The 20534-nt window shown below is 48.2% G+C and overlaps 1 protein-coding gene across 15 annotated transcripts in view; it reads right to left on the reverse strand.

Moving 5' to 3' along the window:
• Banp (BTG3 associated nuclear protein) overlaps positions 1–20534 on the reverse strand; it is a 55755-nt gene that overhangs the window by 28041 nt on the left and 7180 nt on the right. For 6 of the 15 annotated variants that reach the window (XM_090357140.1, XM_090357141.1, XM_090357148.1 and 3 more), the window contains exons 2-5: positions 11308–11449; positions 7686–7777; positions 6267–6466; positions 244–360 (exon numbers count right to left, since the gene is read on the reverse strand). In XM_090357140.1, coding sequence (XP_090213266.1) covers positions 244–360; positions 6267–6466; positions 7686–7777; positions 11308–11395 — 497 coding nt within the window. In that variant the 5' untranslated portion in view covers positions 11396–11449. The remainder of the gene's footprint in view (positions 1–243; positions 361–6266; positions 6467–7685; positions 7778–11307; positions 11450–20534) is intronic. The other 9 variants (XM_090357143.1, XM_090357144.1, XM_090357147.1 and 6 more) reach the window with 3 other exon arrangements.

A 20534-nucleotide genomic window follows, 5' to 3' on the forward strand; every position in this document is an offset into this window, starting at 1 on the left:
GCTGACCACTGTAAAACACACTGCCGCACCCCTCCACCACGCGTCAGCTCTACCTGGAAGATCCCAGGGCCACTCACCCTCTGGGCAGCCTCACCCTGCCCACCCTGAGCACCTACAGAACTGGGTAGAGCCTGCCAGAACCATCCCAGGGGCCAGAGACGGCCATGTGCTCTCTGTCCCTGACACATTCACTTAGTGGCATCACAGTGGCAGGGGAAGGCGGGGTGGTGCATGGCTACTGACTTGCTAATGATATTTTCCAGGGAATCCGGTGCCCTGTTGCTCAAGGGGTCTTCCATCTTGGCTACAATGGCGTTCTGCCGATCATTGTTGAGTATTACTGTAGTCTGGGGGACGACGCTATGAAACAAAAGAATCACAAGAAAAAGAAGACCTTAAAACAACAACATTCATTGTCAGAGCACATCAGAGTCATGCAACATAGTCACTCCCAGTGGCCTGTACTGGAGAGGAGGTGGACCAGGCCGACTGAGAACACACCGCCGATAGGGACTCTACAAGGGCTCAACTTCCTGCTGGCTGGGAGACTGTCAACACAATCACAGGAAGAGGAAAAGCCAGCTGAGGCATGGAAGCTGTCCCTTGCCTCGCACAGCGCCCACAGCAGCAGGCGTGCAGGACAGGAAAGCTACCTTCCCCTCCTCCCGCCTTCCCCTCCTTCCCACCCTGGCTGATGCTGAGGCACTAGAGGCTCACAGTGTGCCTGTCCACACACAAGAGAGGGGCAGCCAGCATGCTGGATGGCCACATGTCCCATCTGCGGACCTCCTAAAAAGCACATGGACCATGGGAAAAAGCATTCTATAAAAGAACCAGCCATGAGCTAGGCGCGGTGGCTCACGCCTGTCATCTAGCTACTCAGGAGGCTGAGATCTGAGGATCAAGGTTCAAAGCCAGCCCAGGCACAAAAGGACCTGAGACTCTTATCTCCAATTAACCTCTAGAAAACGGGAAGTGGGGCTTAGCTCAAGAGTAGGGTGGTAGCCTTGAGCTGAAGAGCTCAGGGACAGTGCCCAAGCCCAGGGGTAGGGCAGCAGCCTTGAGCCGACAAGCTCAGGGACAGCACCCAGACCAAGTTCAAGCCCCATGACCCACCAAAAAAAGGAAGAAAGAAAGAACCCGCCATGATCCAGGACCAACCAGGCCCAGGTGAACTTGGCAGAGGCAGCCCTAGTCAGGTGTGCGTATGGGCGTTGTGGGTGCGTCCAACACAGCAGACTCTCAAGGCACATACTCATTCCACTTTTCAGTCTTTTTTTAACCCTCGGCATGTACTAGCCCCTGAAATAGTCACTATTATTTTAGAATAAATTGTCACCCTTTCCCAGGGGTGGAGGGGTGGAATGTTTTTCAGTGATTTGAACCTCTTGTCACATAACTGTAACTGCCTCCCTACAGGTGTAAGAAATAGCTCCATGCTGTCCATTCTCAGAACCACTGCACTCGGCTGCTTGCTGTTCCGACGTCATGTCACTTTTCCATCATTCTATTTGTCCTTTTCCAAGACCTAAGGTGACCACGAAACCAGAAGTTGTTCACTACCATCAATGGCAACCCAGCAACTATGCAAGGTCATGCTTCCTCTAAGATACAAGACAAGAGGCAAGAGAGGCTTATGTGGGTTTAGCATATACACGACCCTATCACCCTCAACTGAGCCTCAACATCACATCAAGAATGAAGCAGATGCGTGGGCTCAGCTCAGGGGTAGAGCACTTGCCTGCATGTACCAGCCAGTGGGCTCCGGTGTGCATGCAAATGGTTCTGGAAGCATCTTTAAGAACCTGAGATGGGAAATGACAGAGGTGCTTTCACTTCTGTAGGATTTAGACTTTCTGAACACGTCTTCATATTACCACATTCTCCCTTGTGATTTTCTGGGTGCCTGGGCGGAGCTGCAGTCCTTGTGACTCAGACAAACACAAAACCAGCTACTACAGGAAGAGGTTTAACAAATCGCCATTACCCCATCTAAGTCCATCAAAAGGAGGTGACCCCAGGTGGGCCTGACGTCTATGGAGCCTTCAGCCGAGGCTGAGACTCCCTCCACTGCTCCTGACTGTGACCCAGTCCCCTAGGGCCAACAAGCCTAACACATGCTCATCAGCTCCACACCATGTCAGCCAGCCCCTGGAAGTGAATCCCTTGAGACCGCCTGTTTCTGTCTCTTTCTTTCTCCTTCTCCCACCCTCCTCCCCCGCTCTGTTTCTCTATATATTTTCCCTTTGTTTTCCGCTCTTTGCCTCTTTTTCTCACTCTGATACACAAATACACACACACATACATATACCACATGCATATGCACCCATGCATAGCCCCTGCTCTGCTGAATCCTAATGCACACCTTGAAATCATCACAGATTCACAGGGGCTTGTGGAAGAAATGATACATGGAATCCGGAGGCTCCTCCTCCTTCAACCCCTCCCCAGCGGTGGCATCCTGTGAGACTGCACCTGCACAGCCACAGCAGGAACCAGCACCGTTAGACAAACTGTGAAGGAAACCACGTCACTTCCATGAGTGTGCACATGTGTGGTTCTGGGTAGCCAGATCCATGCGCCCATCACCTCTGAGTGGGTCCTTCTTTTGTAACCTTTATAATTCTTCTGGGCAATTCTCAAGTGTACCTCTGGCTTCTAACACTAAGCCACAACCTCCAAGTTACCTATGTGCAGAGATACAACTCTCTCTCATGCTCCCCTGAATGGCTGCTTCCCTGTGAGACTTATCACTCTTAGCCAACTGTTTGCCAAGCACGAGGCCCCTGAGAATGCCTATCACGAGTACTGCAAACTAGGCGAGCTCATACAGAGTTGCTCATCTACTGAGCTGAGAGTGATTTTGACCCTTGAAGACACTACGCTGGGGGAGGCCTGCAGTGCTGTGGGCTTACTGGGGTGAGCAGGCACCTCTTGAAGGGAGATGCCACACTCCTGATCACTTAAACCTGCCAGGGTTGTGGAAGCACACGGAGCACTCAGCAGTGACTCCGATGACCCCATCCATGGCAGCCTTCCAGTTTACTCGCGCCGATAGAAACAGGTCCAGCAGAAACCCTGAAGTCAACTTGCTCAATTGCAAGCAGTCTGACTGGACAATGCCACGTGAGGCGTGGTGCCCTGTCACTCACTCGACTGGGCACTGCACACACAGACACTGATCCAGTGCTTAGTTCACAATGAACTCCCTTCAAGGCCCACGCTTAGCTTCGAGTACAGGATATGGCTTTCACACTATCCACACAAATGTGCCTGGGTACTCACTCGATGCCCTGGCCCTCACTGGCCCTATTTCCTCTCCCCAAATGGTAGAGAACTTCTATCCCACACTTGGTTCAAGGCTCACAAAATCATTTGGTACGTGGACAGGCACATAAGCATCTTATCAGCTGCCAGCAGCTATCCACCTGTATTGATAAATTTTGTATAGCCCACAAATGTGCTACAAATATCCAAATGGCCCACAGCAGAAAACTGATTCCCACCCGTGAAAAGGCTTGTCCTGTGAAACCACAGGCTTCCACAATGACTCACAGAGTATCTACAGCTGCCAATACTTCTTCCAAACACGAAGTCAAACCTCATGCCACTCCCTGAGAGTTGCAACTGCACAAGATCCAAATCCATAGCACACCTGGGGTGGGGGAAGGGCACTTTAAGTCTGTTGTCCTTGCCCTAAAGTAGAACACTGCTATAGACAAAACCCCATCTGAGCAATCTCACATTTTTGTGACAGAGATTAAGCTTTGGCTTAAAGAAAACAGATCTCCCTTTCTTTTCTGTTCATGAATTTATTTAAAGAATCTCATTCAGGTGCAGAATCTGAAAATCTGGATCCAAGATGCCAGCTAGGGTTGGCCTGAGTCCACTGACTTCTGTGTTGCAAGGAGCCAAAAGTATAAATTACTCAGTACAGACAATGCAGTTCATTAAAACACTCCAGGTGAGGAGATTTCAGTGCAAAAAAAAGGCCTCCATGCATCTTCCTCCGAAAGGCAGGTGGTGTTCCATTGAACAGCTTTTCACGTGTTCTCTACAACCCAAAGACTATCCACATCTCCTTCTTCCTGTCCACCAAGAGGCAAACCCACCAATCTACAGTGATTTGGCTTTTTTGTTTTCTTTGGTTTTTTTTGGGGGGGGGATTTTTTTTAATACTGGGTTTGAACGCAGGGCCTGTGCTTCGAAGTAGGCTCTTTTTGTTAAGAGCACGTGACTTGGATACAAGGCAGTCTCTGGTTTATATATTTCTTTTAAGTAGTTCATAGAAGTACCCAGTCATTGAGAATGTTGTCCAATTGTTGGCTGTTCTAGAGGTTTCCTTTACGCCAGTCTTCACCTGTTTACACAGCACGCACTCTTAGTGCACACTCTTCTCACTTGGCAGTCCTGGAATTAGGCTCTTAGCCTCTACTTCCCGAAGGCTCCTGTGTGCATCTCCTGCCTGGCTACCAGGGGAAGAGCTGAGAGTCACACCCTAATCATCCTCTCCTCCACTTCATGTTTTGTGTGTCTGGAATAACTGCAAGGCCTCGGATCCAGCCAGAGTGACAGTGATGCCAGAGACCAGTGCTTCCACATGGAGGGAACTAAGACAAAGAGCCCTCGAGGCTCATGCCGGCTCCTCCACCTCACCAGACCTTGGCAGTACCAGCACAAGGGTCACCACAGACCATGGGAGAGAGAGGTGTTGTCCACATTGTCAGCTCATGAGAATGGCCTGTCCCAAACAGTGCAGAAGTGACAAAGGGTGAGGCAGGCGTCTGCAGCGCAAACAGCATCACCTCCACAGCACTCCTCGGAGCAACGGGCTCAGTGGGAGTGCTGGAAACCCACGCTGGATAGACAGGGCTGAGGGCTGAGGGCTAAGAGCTGCAGGTCCAGGAGCTCAAGGTCATGGTCCAAGTTGAGAGTCACAGCTAACACAGTCTTCTGCATAGGTGTCCAAATTACCAGCCTTCACTGGAGTGAAAAGAATGCTTCTAAGTCCCTGAACTCTGAACCCTACTCCATATGACATTAATGCATAAAGCACTTGCAGTTTGAACTTGCAGTCTGAAACTTTCCAGGAATGCTTAAAGAAAAATTACACTGTACTTCCCTTGAAACTCCACAGAGAGCTGCTCACCATTCTGTAACACTGCACCAACCAGCTGATTCCTGAAGCCCAAGCCACCAGAACATAACATGGGAGCTCAGTCTGTCAACCTTTGCAAGTTTTGTTGTATGATCTTGGTTTTTTCAGGTTTATGGGAGGTATAGGAGTTTGAATTCAAGACTTAGCATTCAACCGGCTAGTCGAGCTGGCACTACTACTTCAGCCATGCTTCCAGCATTGCTCTTGGCTATTTTGGAGATGGACTCAACAGACTTCTCTGCACAGGCTGGCCTTGGAACTATCATCCTCAGCGTCCTGAGTAGACAGGATTGCATGTGGAAGCTACCGGCCATGGCTTCACTTACATATTGATGCATAGTATTGTGTTATACACTACTATCCTTTTACTTCTCCTTCTAGTACATTAGGCCACCGTCTAAATATTGTATTTTAGGATAGGGGGTATTTAAAAGCAGTTGTCCTATTGAAACCAAAGGATAGGAAAGTCTGCAAGCGTAATAGAAGCCTGAACTGAACGCATATTGACAAGTGTCTGGCATGGGGGGTGGGGATGGCAGGTATACAGCACAGTACAGATACAGAGCACAGGAATCATGCCCACCTCCTCCACCCAGGCTGCTCCCCTCCCCCTGCACATGCAGGCCAAGCCTTCAGAGGCCCTGCTCCAATCCAACTGTTCACAGAGCTTCCACTTACATGGTGCGGAAACTATGACACCTCTCTACATTTCTTTTAAGTAGGCACAATAGAAGCTACAGACTTGAATGGAAAGTCTGATATACTCAAGTAAATTTTAAGATGCGGGGGGCGGGGGGGGAGGGAAGACCTCAAGACCAGCCAAAGAGAGGTGGAAAAGGAAAAGGAGCACACATAATCTGCCAGGTCAAGACTTGGTGGTCAAGTGCATGGAAAAGATACCTCTATCTGACTTATGTCACACAGAAAGTGGAAACGACTCAAGTCCTTGCAGCTGGGAGCCTGTGTCTGGTTTCAGTCTAACTGGAACCTGCCATGGAATCACAGGGCCGATAGCTGATGTCTATGGCTAACCTATTCCAGCAGAGCCTGAGCCAGCCTGGAGCACTTTTCCTAAGAGCTCCTCTTAACTGTGGCTCCTCGTCCTTACCATCGTACTTTGTTGCAGGTCTGAGTAGCACCAAGTGGGGAGCCTGCCACCATGGGGACCTGGATGGGACTGTGCTGTTTGTTGGTCACCAGGTCCAGCTTCTCTTCCAAGGACTTGCAAGTTGCCTCGAGAGCTTGCAGCTTGGCCTCAATGCTATCCAACCGTAAACATATCGTCTGGTTAATGGAATACAGGAAAGACTGGAAGAAAAGAGAAGAGCTTCAGCAAGTGTGTCTTCAACTGTAGGGAGACAATTCTGAGGATGGTGAGCAGCTGATCCCTAACTTCAATGGCTCCTCTCCTGCAGAAAGGTCCCTATTTTATGGCCAGCTCATCAGTGACAACCAGAGGCCCTCTGTGCCTGAACTTTGGTCTCCTTCAAGGTCCACTCCACATGGAGCAGCAAGTCTGTGATGCAGATCTGCTTCTGTCATCCTGAATACCTGTGGTGATGATCAGTAAACTTACACATAAAGCTACAAGACATTTCCAATGACAAAAACAGAGTACACGTAACACCTAAATAGCCTAAAACCCACAGTCCTACATAGCCTCACCATGCCCAGCTGACCTGAAAAGATGCCTTGACCTTCCCGGGTACTTCTGAATCTCAAGCATGCCACCTAGTGGCTGTCTAAAGAAGTAGCTTCATGTTTAAACTGCCTAGGCCAGTACAGGGGCCAAGTTCAAGTCAACACCCAAGTGCAGGAGACTAGACAGGAGAGCTTCACTCCCTCAACTGCATTCCTGCCAGAATCTGCCAGGAACACATAGGGAGGCTCATGAATCAGGAAGGAATTCTGCTGTGTAAGATACCCATAAAGCAGGCTTGGTCATGGGGCACATATGTAAGATTTCTATTCACAGATCAATGGTGCATGTACTATAGCCACACACTTAAGCTCACACTGCAGTGACCCACATGTCACTAACAGACACCGTGTGTGAGCAGAGGATGCACAGGAAGTGAATGAGCTCCAATTGTGCTGCTCTTATAAACTCCTCCAGTGCTGGTGTTTACCTCTGCCTCTACCAAATGATCTGAGAAAAACCCACTGACTGTGTGTGTGTGTGTGTGTGTGTGTGTGTGTGTGTGTGTACATGTGCATGCATGCATCTGTTTATGGAATGAGCCCAGAAACAGCTTACTTCCTCCCAACCATGGTGGGCCTGTGCAGCCACATGAAGACACCCCATCTGCAGCACCTCACCCTAACAACATTACCTAGAGAACATCTTTGCAGATGTACTTGAGTAGGGGAGGAGGGGGGAGGACCTCAGGGGAGGAGCAATACAGTCATACCTGGACTTGGACTTCCAGCCTCCAGAACTGCTAGAGGGTACCTTTCTATTGCCCTCAGAGCCCCCCAGTCCATGGAAGAAAACTCAGCTACAGAACACTCGGCTCCATCATGTTACCTTTATAGAGGGGTCCTGACAATTGATTTCTAGTCGTTGACGTTTCAAAGCAGGTTCATCTTCATCTGTCACTACATGATTCTCCAAAACAACTGAAAACCAATAGCAGAGACAAAAAGTAGAGCTTAACCTGAAAAGTTTCTTTGAATTTTTTTTTTTACCAATGAGGCAGCAAATAAACACATTCGGGGTTGTGTGCAAGTATACACAAATGAATTAGCCAAAATTCGGTATTTGCAGGGGGAGAATTCAAATGGAATAATTCCTTAGAATTATGACTATCAGGAAACTGGCACTTGAAAGGTGGGGTCAAGTGGAGGGGTATGGATGAATGAAGACAGGAAGGGAAGAGAATGCAGTCATAGCAGTCAATGCATATCCTATGAGACTAAGAACACGGAGGGGAGAGGTGGGTTGGGAGGCATAGGAGAGAATAATGAATGGAGTGAGAGCAATCACAAGGCACTATACTCACAAACTGATCTCCTTTATAAAACCACTTAAAGATAACAAGTAATATATTTAAGACACCAATAAGACCATGAGTACCGAGGAGAATTGGTTCTTATTTCATGTTGTTGAAGTTAAACTTGAAATTCTCAGTGAGGCAAAAATAGGCATGTTCCCCACGCCGAGGCAAACTGAGACAGTGGGTCAAATTCTTCAAGTGTGCATCACTACAAAGCCCTCACCCCGCCACTTTCCAACCCAAAATCACTGCAAAATCAAAGCCCCCTATAGCTTGGGAGGCAGCTGAGTGGTAGAGGCCTTGCCCAGGGCGAGGTCCAGTGTTCATCTCCAGTGCAGAGCGGGAGACAGCGCCTCTGCATGCCACGTGGTTCAGATGTGGATCATCAGAAGGGCTTCAGTGAACCTCCACATGCTGTGTGAGCTCTGCAGAAGCCTGCCCTCACAGTGGGCTGCCGTCAGAAGCTGTCCCTACAAGGTTTAGCAGACCTTCATGGCCTGCCTCAGCCAAGCAGGCCATTCACACTCCAGGTCTGTCATTGATCTCGTCCACAATCAACTCCAAACCAGGATCAAAAGATAACAGAGGCTTAGAGGAATGGCTCGGGTCAGAGAGCGCCAGCCCAATGAGTTAAAGCAAGCATTAGATACTGAGTTTGAGGCCCAGTCCTGGGCAGGACATAAAAGGGTCTAAGGCCAATGCAGCCCACAGTGATCTCAGGGCTTCAAAGCCCAGTTCTGTGTAAGCCACTCCCAACCTTTCCCATACCACCTCTTCACAAATTTACACCTTTGTGATTACAGAGGGGTGGTACAGTTGGCCGTCATTGGTACTTTTTCATTTCACTTCAACTCCTTGCCTGAATACTTAACACTACCTGGTACTCTTCCCCTTCCTCTTTCTATGACTTTTTTTTTTTTTTTTTTTTTTTTTTGCCAGTTCCAGGCTTGAGCACTGTCCTTGGATTTTCTCAAGGCTAGAACTCTACCACTTGAGCCTCAGCACCACTTCCAGATTTTTTTCTATGTATGTGGTTGTGAGGAATCAAACCCGGATCTTTGTGCATGCTGGGCAAGCGCTCTACCAATAGGCCAAATTCCTGGCCCCTCTTTCTATCTAACATGTCACAGGTTTGCCAGGAGGGGGTACAACCAGCCACTTAATCCACAGGTCTGTCTGCACCTTTCTTCCTCCCAGTTACCCACAGATGTTGATGGCTTTGACTCACTTCTAACACTAACATGTCAATATGCAAGAACATGTTAAATAGGCACATGTAGGCACAAGTGCCATATGCATGTTTGTATGCACACACAAGTATGTTTACTGAAGCATTTTGGGTAGGACAAGCAACCCATAGTGCCACGTACCTTATACCCCTCCACATGCTCTTACATGCACCCCACTGCAGTCAGAGGGATAAGGCAACTGTGCCCTGATTCTAGCAGTTCTAACTCCCCCCTTTCCTGCTACCAGCCACCTCCACTGGGAAAGGTGGATCTCCACCCGGAGGCCATCTTGCTTAAGCAGCCATTCCTCTAATGAGCAGGAACTCACACAGGCACGCTACTGTGCCACCAACAATCCCAGCACCACCCCAGGGGCAGACTAGACTGTCTTCCACACACAGCTGCACAGCCTCCATGAACTCCGCCCCACTCAGTCAGAGCAGCTGTTCTTGGACACAGCCATTACCCAAACAAGACCTCAGTGGGGAAAGAAAGGCACAGCATGCTGGATGATTCATTTCCTCGCTGTAAACTTCAGGACCAGCAGCTGGACACAGGCTCCGAGCAGCTACAGCGAGGTCTGACAGGGAGAGGTACACAGCCTCCTGGAGCACTCTGCCTGGGCCACAGCTCCAGGGAGCAGCGCTCCACCATTGGGCCGCCTCAGCCTGCTCACCAATGAACCCAAGCCAGTAGTGCCCAGCTGCTGCAGATTCCCCAGCGGGGCCTCCTTAATCCCACTTGCAAATTGATAACTATCCTGAAATGGGGACGCAGAAAGGCTCTGGCGACTGCTATTTTAGCCCTACAATTTGCAGAATGGACACAAGTCCAGAAAAGGTTGGTGGCTTATTAGAGGCCACACGACCACTTTCTTCATAACTACAGAAAGAAGCAATGTGCCCTTGGCACTTGGGCCAAGCTCCCCTTCTCTGTCTGAATTTTAATATTCAAAATGTATGGCATTGGAACATTTTTCTTTCATATCACAGCAGTGTGTTTTCTAAAGAAACTGTCATCACCTGCTGAAATATGAACAGACCAATCTCAAATGGTCATATGCAGTGGCAGCACTTCTCAAACAAACTGGAGGCAACATAAACTGACTGGAGGACAGTGGTCCTGTGGATTTTTATGACTGCCCTTCTAATTCCAAAAGTAGTTCAAGAGCTCTCATTTTCTATACCACAGCTAAGTTCTAAATGTGGCATTTTTAGCTAACGTCCTGAGACGTCCCACAAATAAGAATCAGAGTTTTAGACTTCTGTTTTCAATTTTACCATTCCTGAAAGAATAACCAAATGCTCTGAGACTCATGTGCACTTGCCGTTCAAACTCAGCAGAACGAAACAACACTGACTCCAGCAGAGCAGAGGGGTCCTGTGAAGACACTGTGAAAATAATACAGGCAGACAAACTTGTTTCACAGATGACAATCCTCAAGTTTTAGAAGTTTACTTCTAAAGACTCTCCTTGAAACAAATATTTAAAGTTTCAAAGTACATTTGTGCTTTTAACATAAAGAAAATTACCTGCCTGAACAGAAATGAAGGGAAAAGTTGTTTCCAAGCACAGTAGAAAAATGAGTTAATGAAGCTTTTCTGGAACATCTGCCAATGTCTTATCAAACTGTTAAACACACATAAAATGTTACACATATTTCTGGGCATTTACCCTGTAAAAATATTTACCAAGTCAGGCGTGGTGGCACCCACCTACAATTCCAACACTCAAAAGGTGATGGCAGAAGGCCAGACCAGGCTAAAGACCCTGTCTCCAAGAAAACAAAAACCAAGCCAATCTAACACTCAAATTGCATACAGAGCAGGCATCAAGCTTCTGCAAAAAGGAAAGGAAAGAGCTGCAGTAGCTTTTAGGTTTTAAGGCATAAGGAGAATAATAATAGTAATAATCGTTCACCTACTGTCCCACAGCTCTGTACCTGGGTGGTTAGGACTCAGGTCTTCCACTGCAATCTGAACCACATCCGCCAGGTCCTGTTCGGACATCATCCAGACCACGAAAAGAGGGGCCGCCCACAAGCAAGACCCCAGTTCACAGGGAGGCTACAAAACAAGAGGAAAGAAAGGGGAAAATCAGCCATCATAGATTTAATCTGTGGTATGTGAAAGACTAGAGCTACTAAATTAAGTAACTCTGCATATCCAAAAGGACTTTAATGTCTGTAGATTTTTATTTTTGTTTTTGGTGGGTCACTGGGCTTGAACTTGGCCTGGGTGCTGTCCCTGAGCTCTTCAACTCAAGGCTACCACCCCGCCAGTGAGCCAAGCCCTACGTCCATTTTCTAGAGGTTAATTAGAGATAAGAGTCTCAAATCCTTTTGTGCCCTGGGCTGGCTTTGAACCTTGATCCTCAGATCTCAGCCTCCTGAATAGCTAGGATTACAGGTGTGAGCCACCACGCCTAGCTGTAGATTTTTAATGTAGAGCTCTTTGTACCACTAAAAGGTTAGTGTTTATGAGAAATAAGAACAGCTAAAAAAAAGAAAAGAAGAAGAAGAAGAGCTCCAGAAATACTACTAGTGGCCATTTTCCTTAATGTTCAGACCAGCCTGTACCTGAGAGCTTCTCATTTTCCTACAACTTTTTAATAATATCGTACTCCCTTTTTTTTTTTTTTTTTTTTTGCCAGTGCTGGGGCTTGAACTCAGGGATTAGGCACTCTCCCTGAGCTTATTTTGCTAGATGCTAGTGCTCTATCACTTGAATCTCAGGGCCACTTCTGGCTTTTTCTATTTATGTGGCACTGAGGAATCGAACTCAGGGCTTTGTGCATGCAGTCTACCACTAAGCCACAGTCCCAATCCTTGTACACTATTATCCTGTGTATTTATCATCATTTCAAAAACTAAACATTTAAGAACGATCAACAGAACGCGTCAGGGCAGGGAAGTGACAAAAAGTGACTCCACCACAGCTTTGATCCAGCAGGGCCCGTCCTCAATCCTGAGGAAGTACCCTAGACCTGGAGCTCCCTTGTAAACTCCGTAAAGCCACCTGGTGTGACATGCTCCTGCTAACCTGCATCCTCTGACCAGGGCCTCTGAGGATAAGCTCAGGACAAGGCTATATATGCCCCAAATCCCACTTTTCCTTTTCCAAATTAAGATTATTAGAGACTACACTAAATTTCTTAATAAAAGTCTTTGGCTTGAAGATGCTGCCCCTCTGAACTCTGCATTGGTAGGTTTAAGACATTAAAACTAGTTGCAGGATGTTTTCAGACCTAATAATTCAAACAAATGGAAAAGTACTCTAGACGTTTTCTAGGATAAAGCCAAACTGCAGTTTCCAAGGCTGCATAGTACCTGGCATCATTGGCTGGCTGGTAGAATCTATTTTTCATGCACAGAGCTCTGTGTAGGGCAGATGACACAGACAGACTTGCCTTCCCAGCTCCCTCGCAACAAGCCGAGGCTGAGGTCTAGCCAAGGAGACAGGAGCTTAGGACCTTTGGGAAACTTCAAGACAAGTCCATACCTGCATCTGCTGGTGCCAGGCCTGGGATGAGGGAGGATGAGACCAGGGCCCAGAGTCGGGAGCCAAAAGCTTGCATTCCTCACACCAATGGAACCACTGTCCCTAGGCTATCCCACCCTAGACTTCCTCATAGGAAAGAACAATAACCAAGTACTTGGTTTAAAACCACTTAATGGTGACACCAATGCTCATTCCCAGAAGGCCCCAGAGCCATGAATTCCACGTTAAATGTCTGCCTCACATGGGACTAGTAGAAACAGTGACGGCTTAAGAAAATACCTTAAACTCATCATAAAACCCTGAATCCCAACATCTTCCAAATGAGGATACCGCCATTTGTTACCCAAGTTGTTTACTCAAATACTTCTGTCGCCAGGATAAAGAGCCCTTTAAAAAGTTTTGGTAACAGTAAAGGTTTCAGTAGAAAAAATTAGGGCAACAAGCCCAAGAAAACTGGAATAGAGCAAAGTATGCAGTTGCCATTTTGGCAAATTAAGTTTGCTGTTTCTCAGAAGTCCTGGGGCTAGTCCAGTCCTAATATAATAAAACAGCTAAGACTAAGATTAATGTTCAATAAAGACTTGTTCTGCAATTACCATTGAGAACCCTGGGTCTCCCAGGGTGAACATGGAGAGAAGAGCGCCCAACCAACCCAGAGAGAAGATCCAATGTCTGGCAGAACAAGCATGGCGCACTGTGGCACTGCCACATGGTGAAACTCCACAGTCTTTACCATGGAATGGGAGTGGTTTAATCACACAAACCAAGATGGGCAGATCTCCAGAACACACCAACAGAAAAGAGCACTGGTGGAAAGTTCCAGCGCAGTATGTATAACTGAATACCATTCTTTTCCTAATAACTGAATGCATGCACCTTTGTAGGTCTGTGTAAAAGCAGAGTCTGGAATGTGCCATTCCAGACTTAAGGAAGAAGGCCGATAGCAAGAAGGGTCCCTCTCCTGCTCCACCCTTCCGGGTTGTTTTCTTTACCATGGGCAGCTTCAGTTTACTTCATGATGTACTGATTGCCCTGAGACTGCTTCTCTAGAGCAGAGTGCTGGAAAGTGAGCAGGTGCAGGCAAGGCCAGGTGAATCAAATCACAGGAAGCATGCTCGCAGATCTCTGCCCCGCCTCACACATACCTCAGCCCCAGGATTAGGGCCATCCAGCTGAAGGGCTGCAGACAGGACTACTGGAGCCCTCCACAGGCCTCCCAATCCCGGTGCCCTCCTCTGGACCCTGAGTTATACCTTCTCCAGCTCCCCTTTCCTGGTTTCACTGGCCCCCTCCCAGCTACTTCCTCTAGTGTGGCAGGTGCTATCTTCCTACCTCTGCCTCCACTCCAGTCCCACCCTACATCCCTTCAGGCCATCTCTTCCCCCTCTCCTCACATACCTCACTGTCTTTCTGCCCTCACTCACCCATACTCCCAACCCCTACCCCCAGCAAGACAGCTCCAGCCCCATTGCTCTCATGGCCCTTCCCTGGGCTTCCTAGGGGACCCTGCTCTTCCAGGCTAGCCTATCTCAGGCCACTGCCCTGTCACTGCTGGGTCTCCATCACCACTGCCAGGCACAAAAGTGCTTTTGAGCTCACCACAGACCCTGCTAACACCACACAAGGGTGCAGGTACAGACGCCAGCATATCTACCGAAAAACTACAGGCAGAGGATGACCTGTTCACCCTGACATGATCAGCAGAGGACACGTGTGTGTGGAACAGCACACTGTGCCCGTCCACGTCCACATCCATCCTAACAGGTACTGGCGTGCATGTCAGTCACCGTGGCTCAAGTCACTCAGGAGATGGTGATAAGGAGGGTCACAGAAGGAATCAACAGTGGGGGGGAGGGGGACAGCTTAGACTCCTACCAACCAATAAAGTGCTGGGTATGGTGGTATGTGCCAGGGCCAGGCACCCCAGCTAGTCAGGATGCATAAACAGGAATATCACAGTCTGATGCCGATGGGGCATCCTAATCAAAAGCAAAACAGGCTGGAGATATACGGAGTGTGGAGCATCTAACTAGTACAAGCTCTAAGTTCAAATCCTAGTGGGGGGCGGGGGAAGGGAAGATTTTAAAGAACTAAAGCTCTTTGTGTCTGTGTTTTTCTGTTTGCTATGTAATTAACTATCACTGCGTGTAACAGCTTACTTTATACATTGTTAACAGTGAGGCTGGACTGGGCTGTCTACTGGCTGTCAGCAATGGACAACAGTAGCTGTCTCAGTTGAAATATTTAACTGCACATATAAACTATATATACACATATAGTAAAGGTGATGTAACTGCACATATGCACTATATATCTATAATAAAGGTGATATAATGGCAAATACATTTTTAATTTTGCTAATTCTTTTTTTTAATAGTTTGTGAATAACATGTTAAGTACTTTTTTTTTGGTGGGTCATGGGGCTTGAACTCAGCCTGGGTACTGTCCCTGAGCTCTTTAGCTCAAGGCTAAGCCCCACTTCCTATTTTCTAGAGGTTAATTAGAGATAAAGAGTCTCAGGTCCTTTTGTGCCCGAGCTGCCTTGGAACCAAGATCCTCAGATCTCAGCCTCCTGGGTAGCTAGGATTACAGGCGTGAGCCACTGTGCTGGCTGTACATTTTATTTTTTAAATTATTTTTTGCCAGTCCTGGGGCTTGAACTCAGGGCCAGAGCACTGTCCTTAGGCTTTCTCAAGGTTAAAACTCTACCACTTGAGCCACAGCATCATTTCCAGATTTTTCTATGTTTGTGGTACTAAGGAATCGAACCCAGGCCTTCGTGCATGCTAGGCAAGCACTCTACCACTAGGCCAAACTCCCGGCCCTAATTTTGCTATTTCTTAAACATATGGGGCATCCATGAAGTAAAACCAAAGGTATAAAAACAGGAAAACTAGGGGCCGCGAGTTTGTCCTAGTGGTTAAAGTGCTTGCCTAGCATGCATGAAGACCCGGGTTCGATTCCTCGGTACCACATACATAGAAAAAAGCCAGAAGTGGTGCTGAGGCTCAAGTGGTAGAGCTCTAGCCTTGAGAAAGTCCAAGGACAGTGCTCAGGCCCTGAGCTGAAGCCCAGGACTAGCAAAAAAAAAAAAAAAAAAAAAACAGGAAAACTAGCTATTTTACTGGGAGGATAGAGGAAGTTGAATACCTTTGAAACAGATTATTTGCAACTAAAAACCAAACAAGAAGACCTGTTGGGGTACAATTTGGTGGAAAAGAGGTAGGAAGTATGATGGAGAGGTGAAATTGAATGGAATATAGTGTAAATATGTGGAGATGTAATGGACCCTCCCACCCCAAGTTACTAAAATCAAAACAAACAAACAACAACAACAAAAAAAAAAACAAATAAAAGGATGCCTAGCTATTTTAAGTGTCAATCAACCTTCATTTTTGTGATGAGGGCTAACGGATGGCAGCAGGGGTAACTATACAAAGGCTTGCTGCTGTGCTTCCTGCTGGTCACCCCATGATGCACATGTTCCATTCTGTGGGGGTGTCCCAACAAAATGGGTTCTTTTTCCATCAATTTCTTGAGGCTAGGCATTCCTCCAGGAGCTGTTTGTGGAGTCAGCCCTCAATGAAAGGCCCCCTGCTGTATATGATCTGGGACCGAGGTTATTTCCACAGGAAACAGGACGATGCAGCCAAGACACATGGCCTCCTGGGGTGGGCACTGCTCTTGTGGAAGAGCTCGGCTGTCACCAGACCCCTGGAGGGCAGCTCGTCTGGAGGCACACTGCACCCCCCGCCACGGGTGAAACCTGCCATGCCCCTCACACGTGCCCAAGGCCCCCAATGCTCACCCAGCCCCACACTGGCGAAGACAAAATTGAATTCCCAACTATAAACCAGATCAATTCTAAATATACGCTCACAGAAAAAGCACTCGGAAACAGTGGTGCAGATAGCACTATCCCCACATCCCACACCATTCCCGATCACTCAGCTTCCCCTCAAGCTGTGCTGGAATGTCAGGTCCACAACACCATACAAATCAAGTCAGACATTTCCACTTCCTTTAGACCTAAGGACGTGGCTCAGACTCTAGCTCGGAAGCGAGTCTCCAGAGATGTCTGGTGGATCACCAGTCACTCATTCACTAAGGCTAGAGCAGGACTGACAAGATACAAGATACATACAAAGCCAGATGCACTCAGCAAAGACGTTCATGTTTACAAAACTAAGATATGTGTGGAAAAGACCAAGCTTGTTTCCCCTCCAGCTCGGTTGGGGATGAAAGGGAGTAAAAACAGAAAAGAAGAACACAAGTAGCTGGTCAGGTATGAAGCAACCAAGGAAGCCTGAAAAAGCAAGTAAACTCTCCCCTAACCCCACGCCCACCCCGTTCCCTCATTACCCCTGGAGAGAAAGCAAGCCACAAAAGACAAAAGGATGCCAGCCATGATGGCTCACGTCTGTAATCCTAGCTACTCAGGAGGCTGAGACCTGAGGATCATGGTTCAAATCCATCTCCAATTAATCACTAGAAAAGGGGAAGTGGGGCTGTGGCCCAGGGGTAGGGTGGTAGCCTTGAGCTGAAGAGCTCAGGGACAGTGCCCAGGCTCAAAGTTAAAAGCCCCATGACCCACCAAAAAAAAAAAAAAAGACAAAAGGAACTAAACTTCAGTTAGGAAAAGGAAAAAGGACAAACCAGCCTGAGTTCAGCTCCCACAGCTTCTTATTTAAGGTAACATCTTTGACTAAATGGGCCCTTTTTCCCCTCCATTCCCAGGGTTTGAACTCATGGTTTCTTGGCTTGCCACTCTCCCACGCTTCTACTTTCTGCTGGTTGTTATTTTGGAGGACTTTTCTGCCCAGGTGGACTTTGAACGGTCACCTTCCAGGTCTTAACCTCCTGAGTGCTAGTGTTATACAACAGCTCTTAAGTGTATCACTTTTATTCACACTTCTCAGCACAGAGACTCAGAGAAGGAGGGCTGGACACAGACTGAAGTACAGCACCATAGTGCCGACCACAGACATGAGGAAGAGGGAGTTATTCTGCATTGTTACAACTCTCTTTAATGCCAGACTAAAGCAACAGCTGGGCTCTCCCAGCTGCTCCTGCTTCTGTCCATCCAGATGGGCAGCTGTGACCAATGCCTGTGACCAAAACCCAGGCTCACAGGGGAACTGCTGGAAAGGAAAGAGTATGGCCTTGTCATGTGATCAAGGATATGCCCCTTTCCCGAAACACCAAAACACAATGAACATTTCCTTTTTCCTCAAACGCTGACTGCAGTGTGGAGCCTGAAACCCTTGACTTTGACTACTTGAGAGCTCACTGGTCTATCTCATCCTTTCAGTGCGCGACGACCTTGATCCATCATCTGGAAAGACCTGCTCTCTGACACATGCGACCCCATGCACGCTCGTACACTGCACAAGCATCAACATCTCTTGTCTACTGACCCTGCCAAGGCATGTCCCCAGGGAGCTATCCAGTCCATCACTGCAACCACCAGCTTCCCCCGTGCCTGTTTCACGGGGCAGCTCAGATCACATCACTAGTACACCATGAGTGTTTTTCTTTGCCTGGGAGGCTTTGTTAGTTTGGGGGGAAAAATCATCAAATTCGTCCACTTTTCTTTTCTAGTGGACCATGTGAAGAGCAGCCAGCTCATCTAGAAACTAAAGTAACTGAAAAAGGGCTATGCTTCAAACAGCCACTTAACCTAGAGAGACAGCTGTGCCCCACACGCTATGAAGAGGACATAGAAGAGGTGCCCCCAGAGCTGTGAAGAGGACATAGAAGAGGTGCCCCCAGAGCTGTGAAGAGGACATAGAAGAGGTGCCCCCAGAGCTGTGAAGAGGACATAGAAGAGGTGCCCTCCAGAGCTGAGACCTGATACAACTAGCTACTTCACTGCTGCACCAAAAACATTCTTGGGTGAAAATGGCATCTGTTTTCCATTGCCTGGCACCAGAGAACAACACAGAGGGTGTGGCCTTGGCCTTGGCCAGCGCTGGAACTCCAGCAACTTTACCCACCACCTGCTCTGGACAATCAAATGCAGCTGGTGACACAGAGAAAAATGTGGGTGAGCTCTCAGTACCATTAAGGTCACTGTCTGGACCCCACAGGCCTCCGGGGAAGGCCTCCAGGCTGCCTCTGCGTTCCGTGGGCCACGGTGAGATAACCACGGCAGGAGCCCTGTGGCAGGCGTGTGACTTAATCCTGGAGAGCACTTCCCCATCACTCCTGGCCACCACCTCCTGCCTTTCTCGCCTGTGCCGTCTTTAGTCCAGCACCGGGTATGGGCTGCAGCCATGCCACAGCATCCCCCACAGCACCGCCCACTGGCTCTCCTTCAGGTACTGGCTCCCTTTCCCACTGGCACTGCCCAGAGGACGCTGCCATCTCCCAGTCCATGGCTAAGAAGCACTGTCTGCCCTCCTGTTCTGCCCTTCTCAGTGTAGTCCAGCCAAGTCCCCACTGGGTCCTCTGAATTACCCTTCTCTGCGCACACCTGGTGTTCTGGGGCATCTTTCTTCCTGCCTGTCTCGACAACCCTCCAAGCTCTACTTGCAGCTGGACAGGAACCCAAGCCTCCAGATGCAGCCCATCACTGACTTCTGAGTGGTACTCTTTCAGTGAGCTCCAGCCCAGGAATGGCCTTCTCCACTCCTAGCACCAGAGCTCTGGCACTTCAATCAGCATCAGGGCTGCACCTAGGCCATGGGGACAAACCCACCCACAGCCCGATACAGCCTACCCCATGCACCAAGAATAGGCTTTATGCCTAAAAATAAATAAATAAAAGAAGAATTAACATTTCAGGAAGGGAAGATTATAGGCAACTCTCAATGATCCCAACTGAGGTTTTACTGGAACACAGCCAGGCCCGCTATGTTGCATTGCCTCCTGCTGCTATAATGATACAACACAGGGCCAGAGAGCTACAGAGTTGCGACATTTACACTCTGAGAAATGATCTCAGTCCTGAATAGCCTGCTGTGGGGTTGGGCCCTGAGCTCACTGTGGATTACTATTGCAAGGCTGCTAGTCAGATCGCCACTGATTATAAACAATTTGGAAGAGAAACTAAATTTTAACCTATGCCAAACACCATACCCTCCAAAGCAGTTTTCAAATATGATTTTATAGTTGTTTTTTAAACTGTATTTACAACTTCCAAAGTATCTGAGACCCGTCATATGCTACTTGCAACAATCTGCAAGTAGATGCCCTGAGAAACAGCACACACCTCCTGGACCGGAAGGTACCAGGCAAAACAAAAGTCCCAGGAATCAACATCTGCCCCCTAACCTCCTGGATGGATACAGGCTCCTTTTTAACTGTATGCACTTTCTAGTGCCAGCCATGGCACACTAAGCAGACCTGAGTTTAGACCCAAGGTCAGAAAACAAGTGCATCTGAAATAAAGCCAATATCAATTTCTAAAGATCCCAAGTTCAAGAACACCAGAGCTTTATTCAAGAGCAGTGGAAGGGGTCAGGAGTTTTGTCTAGTGGTAGAGTGCTTGCCTAGCACGCAGGAAGACCCAGTTTGATTCCTCTGTATCACATACATAGAAAAAGCCAGAAGTGGTGCTGTGGCTCAAGGCCAAGGACAGTGCTCAGGCCCTGAGTTCAAGCCCTAGGACTGGGGGTCGGGGGGGGGAGCACTGGAAACCATGTGTGGT

This window comes from Megascapheus bottae, chromosome 24 (genome assembly GCF_031878675.1).
Source record: "Megascapheus bottae isolate mThoBot1 chromosome 24, mThoBot2.hap1, whole genome shotgun sequence".
Classification (NCBI taxonomy): Eukaryota; Metazoa; Chordata; class Mammalia; order Rodentia; family Geomyidae; genus Megascapheus; species Megascapheus bottae.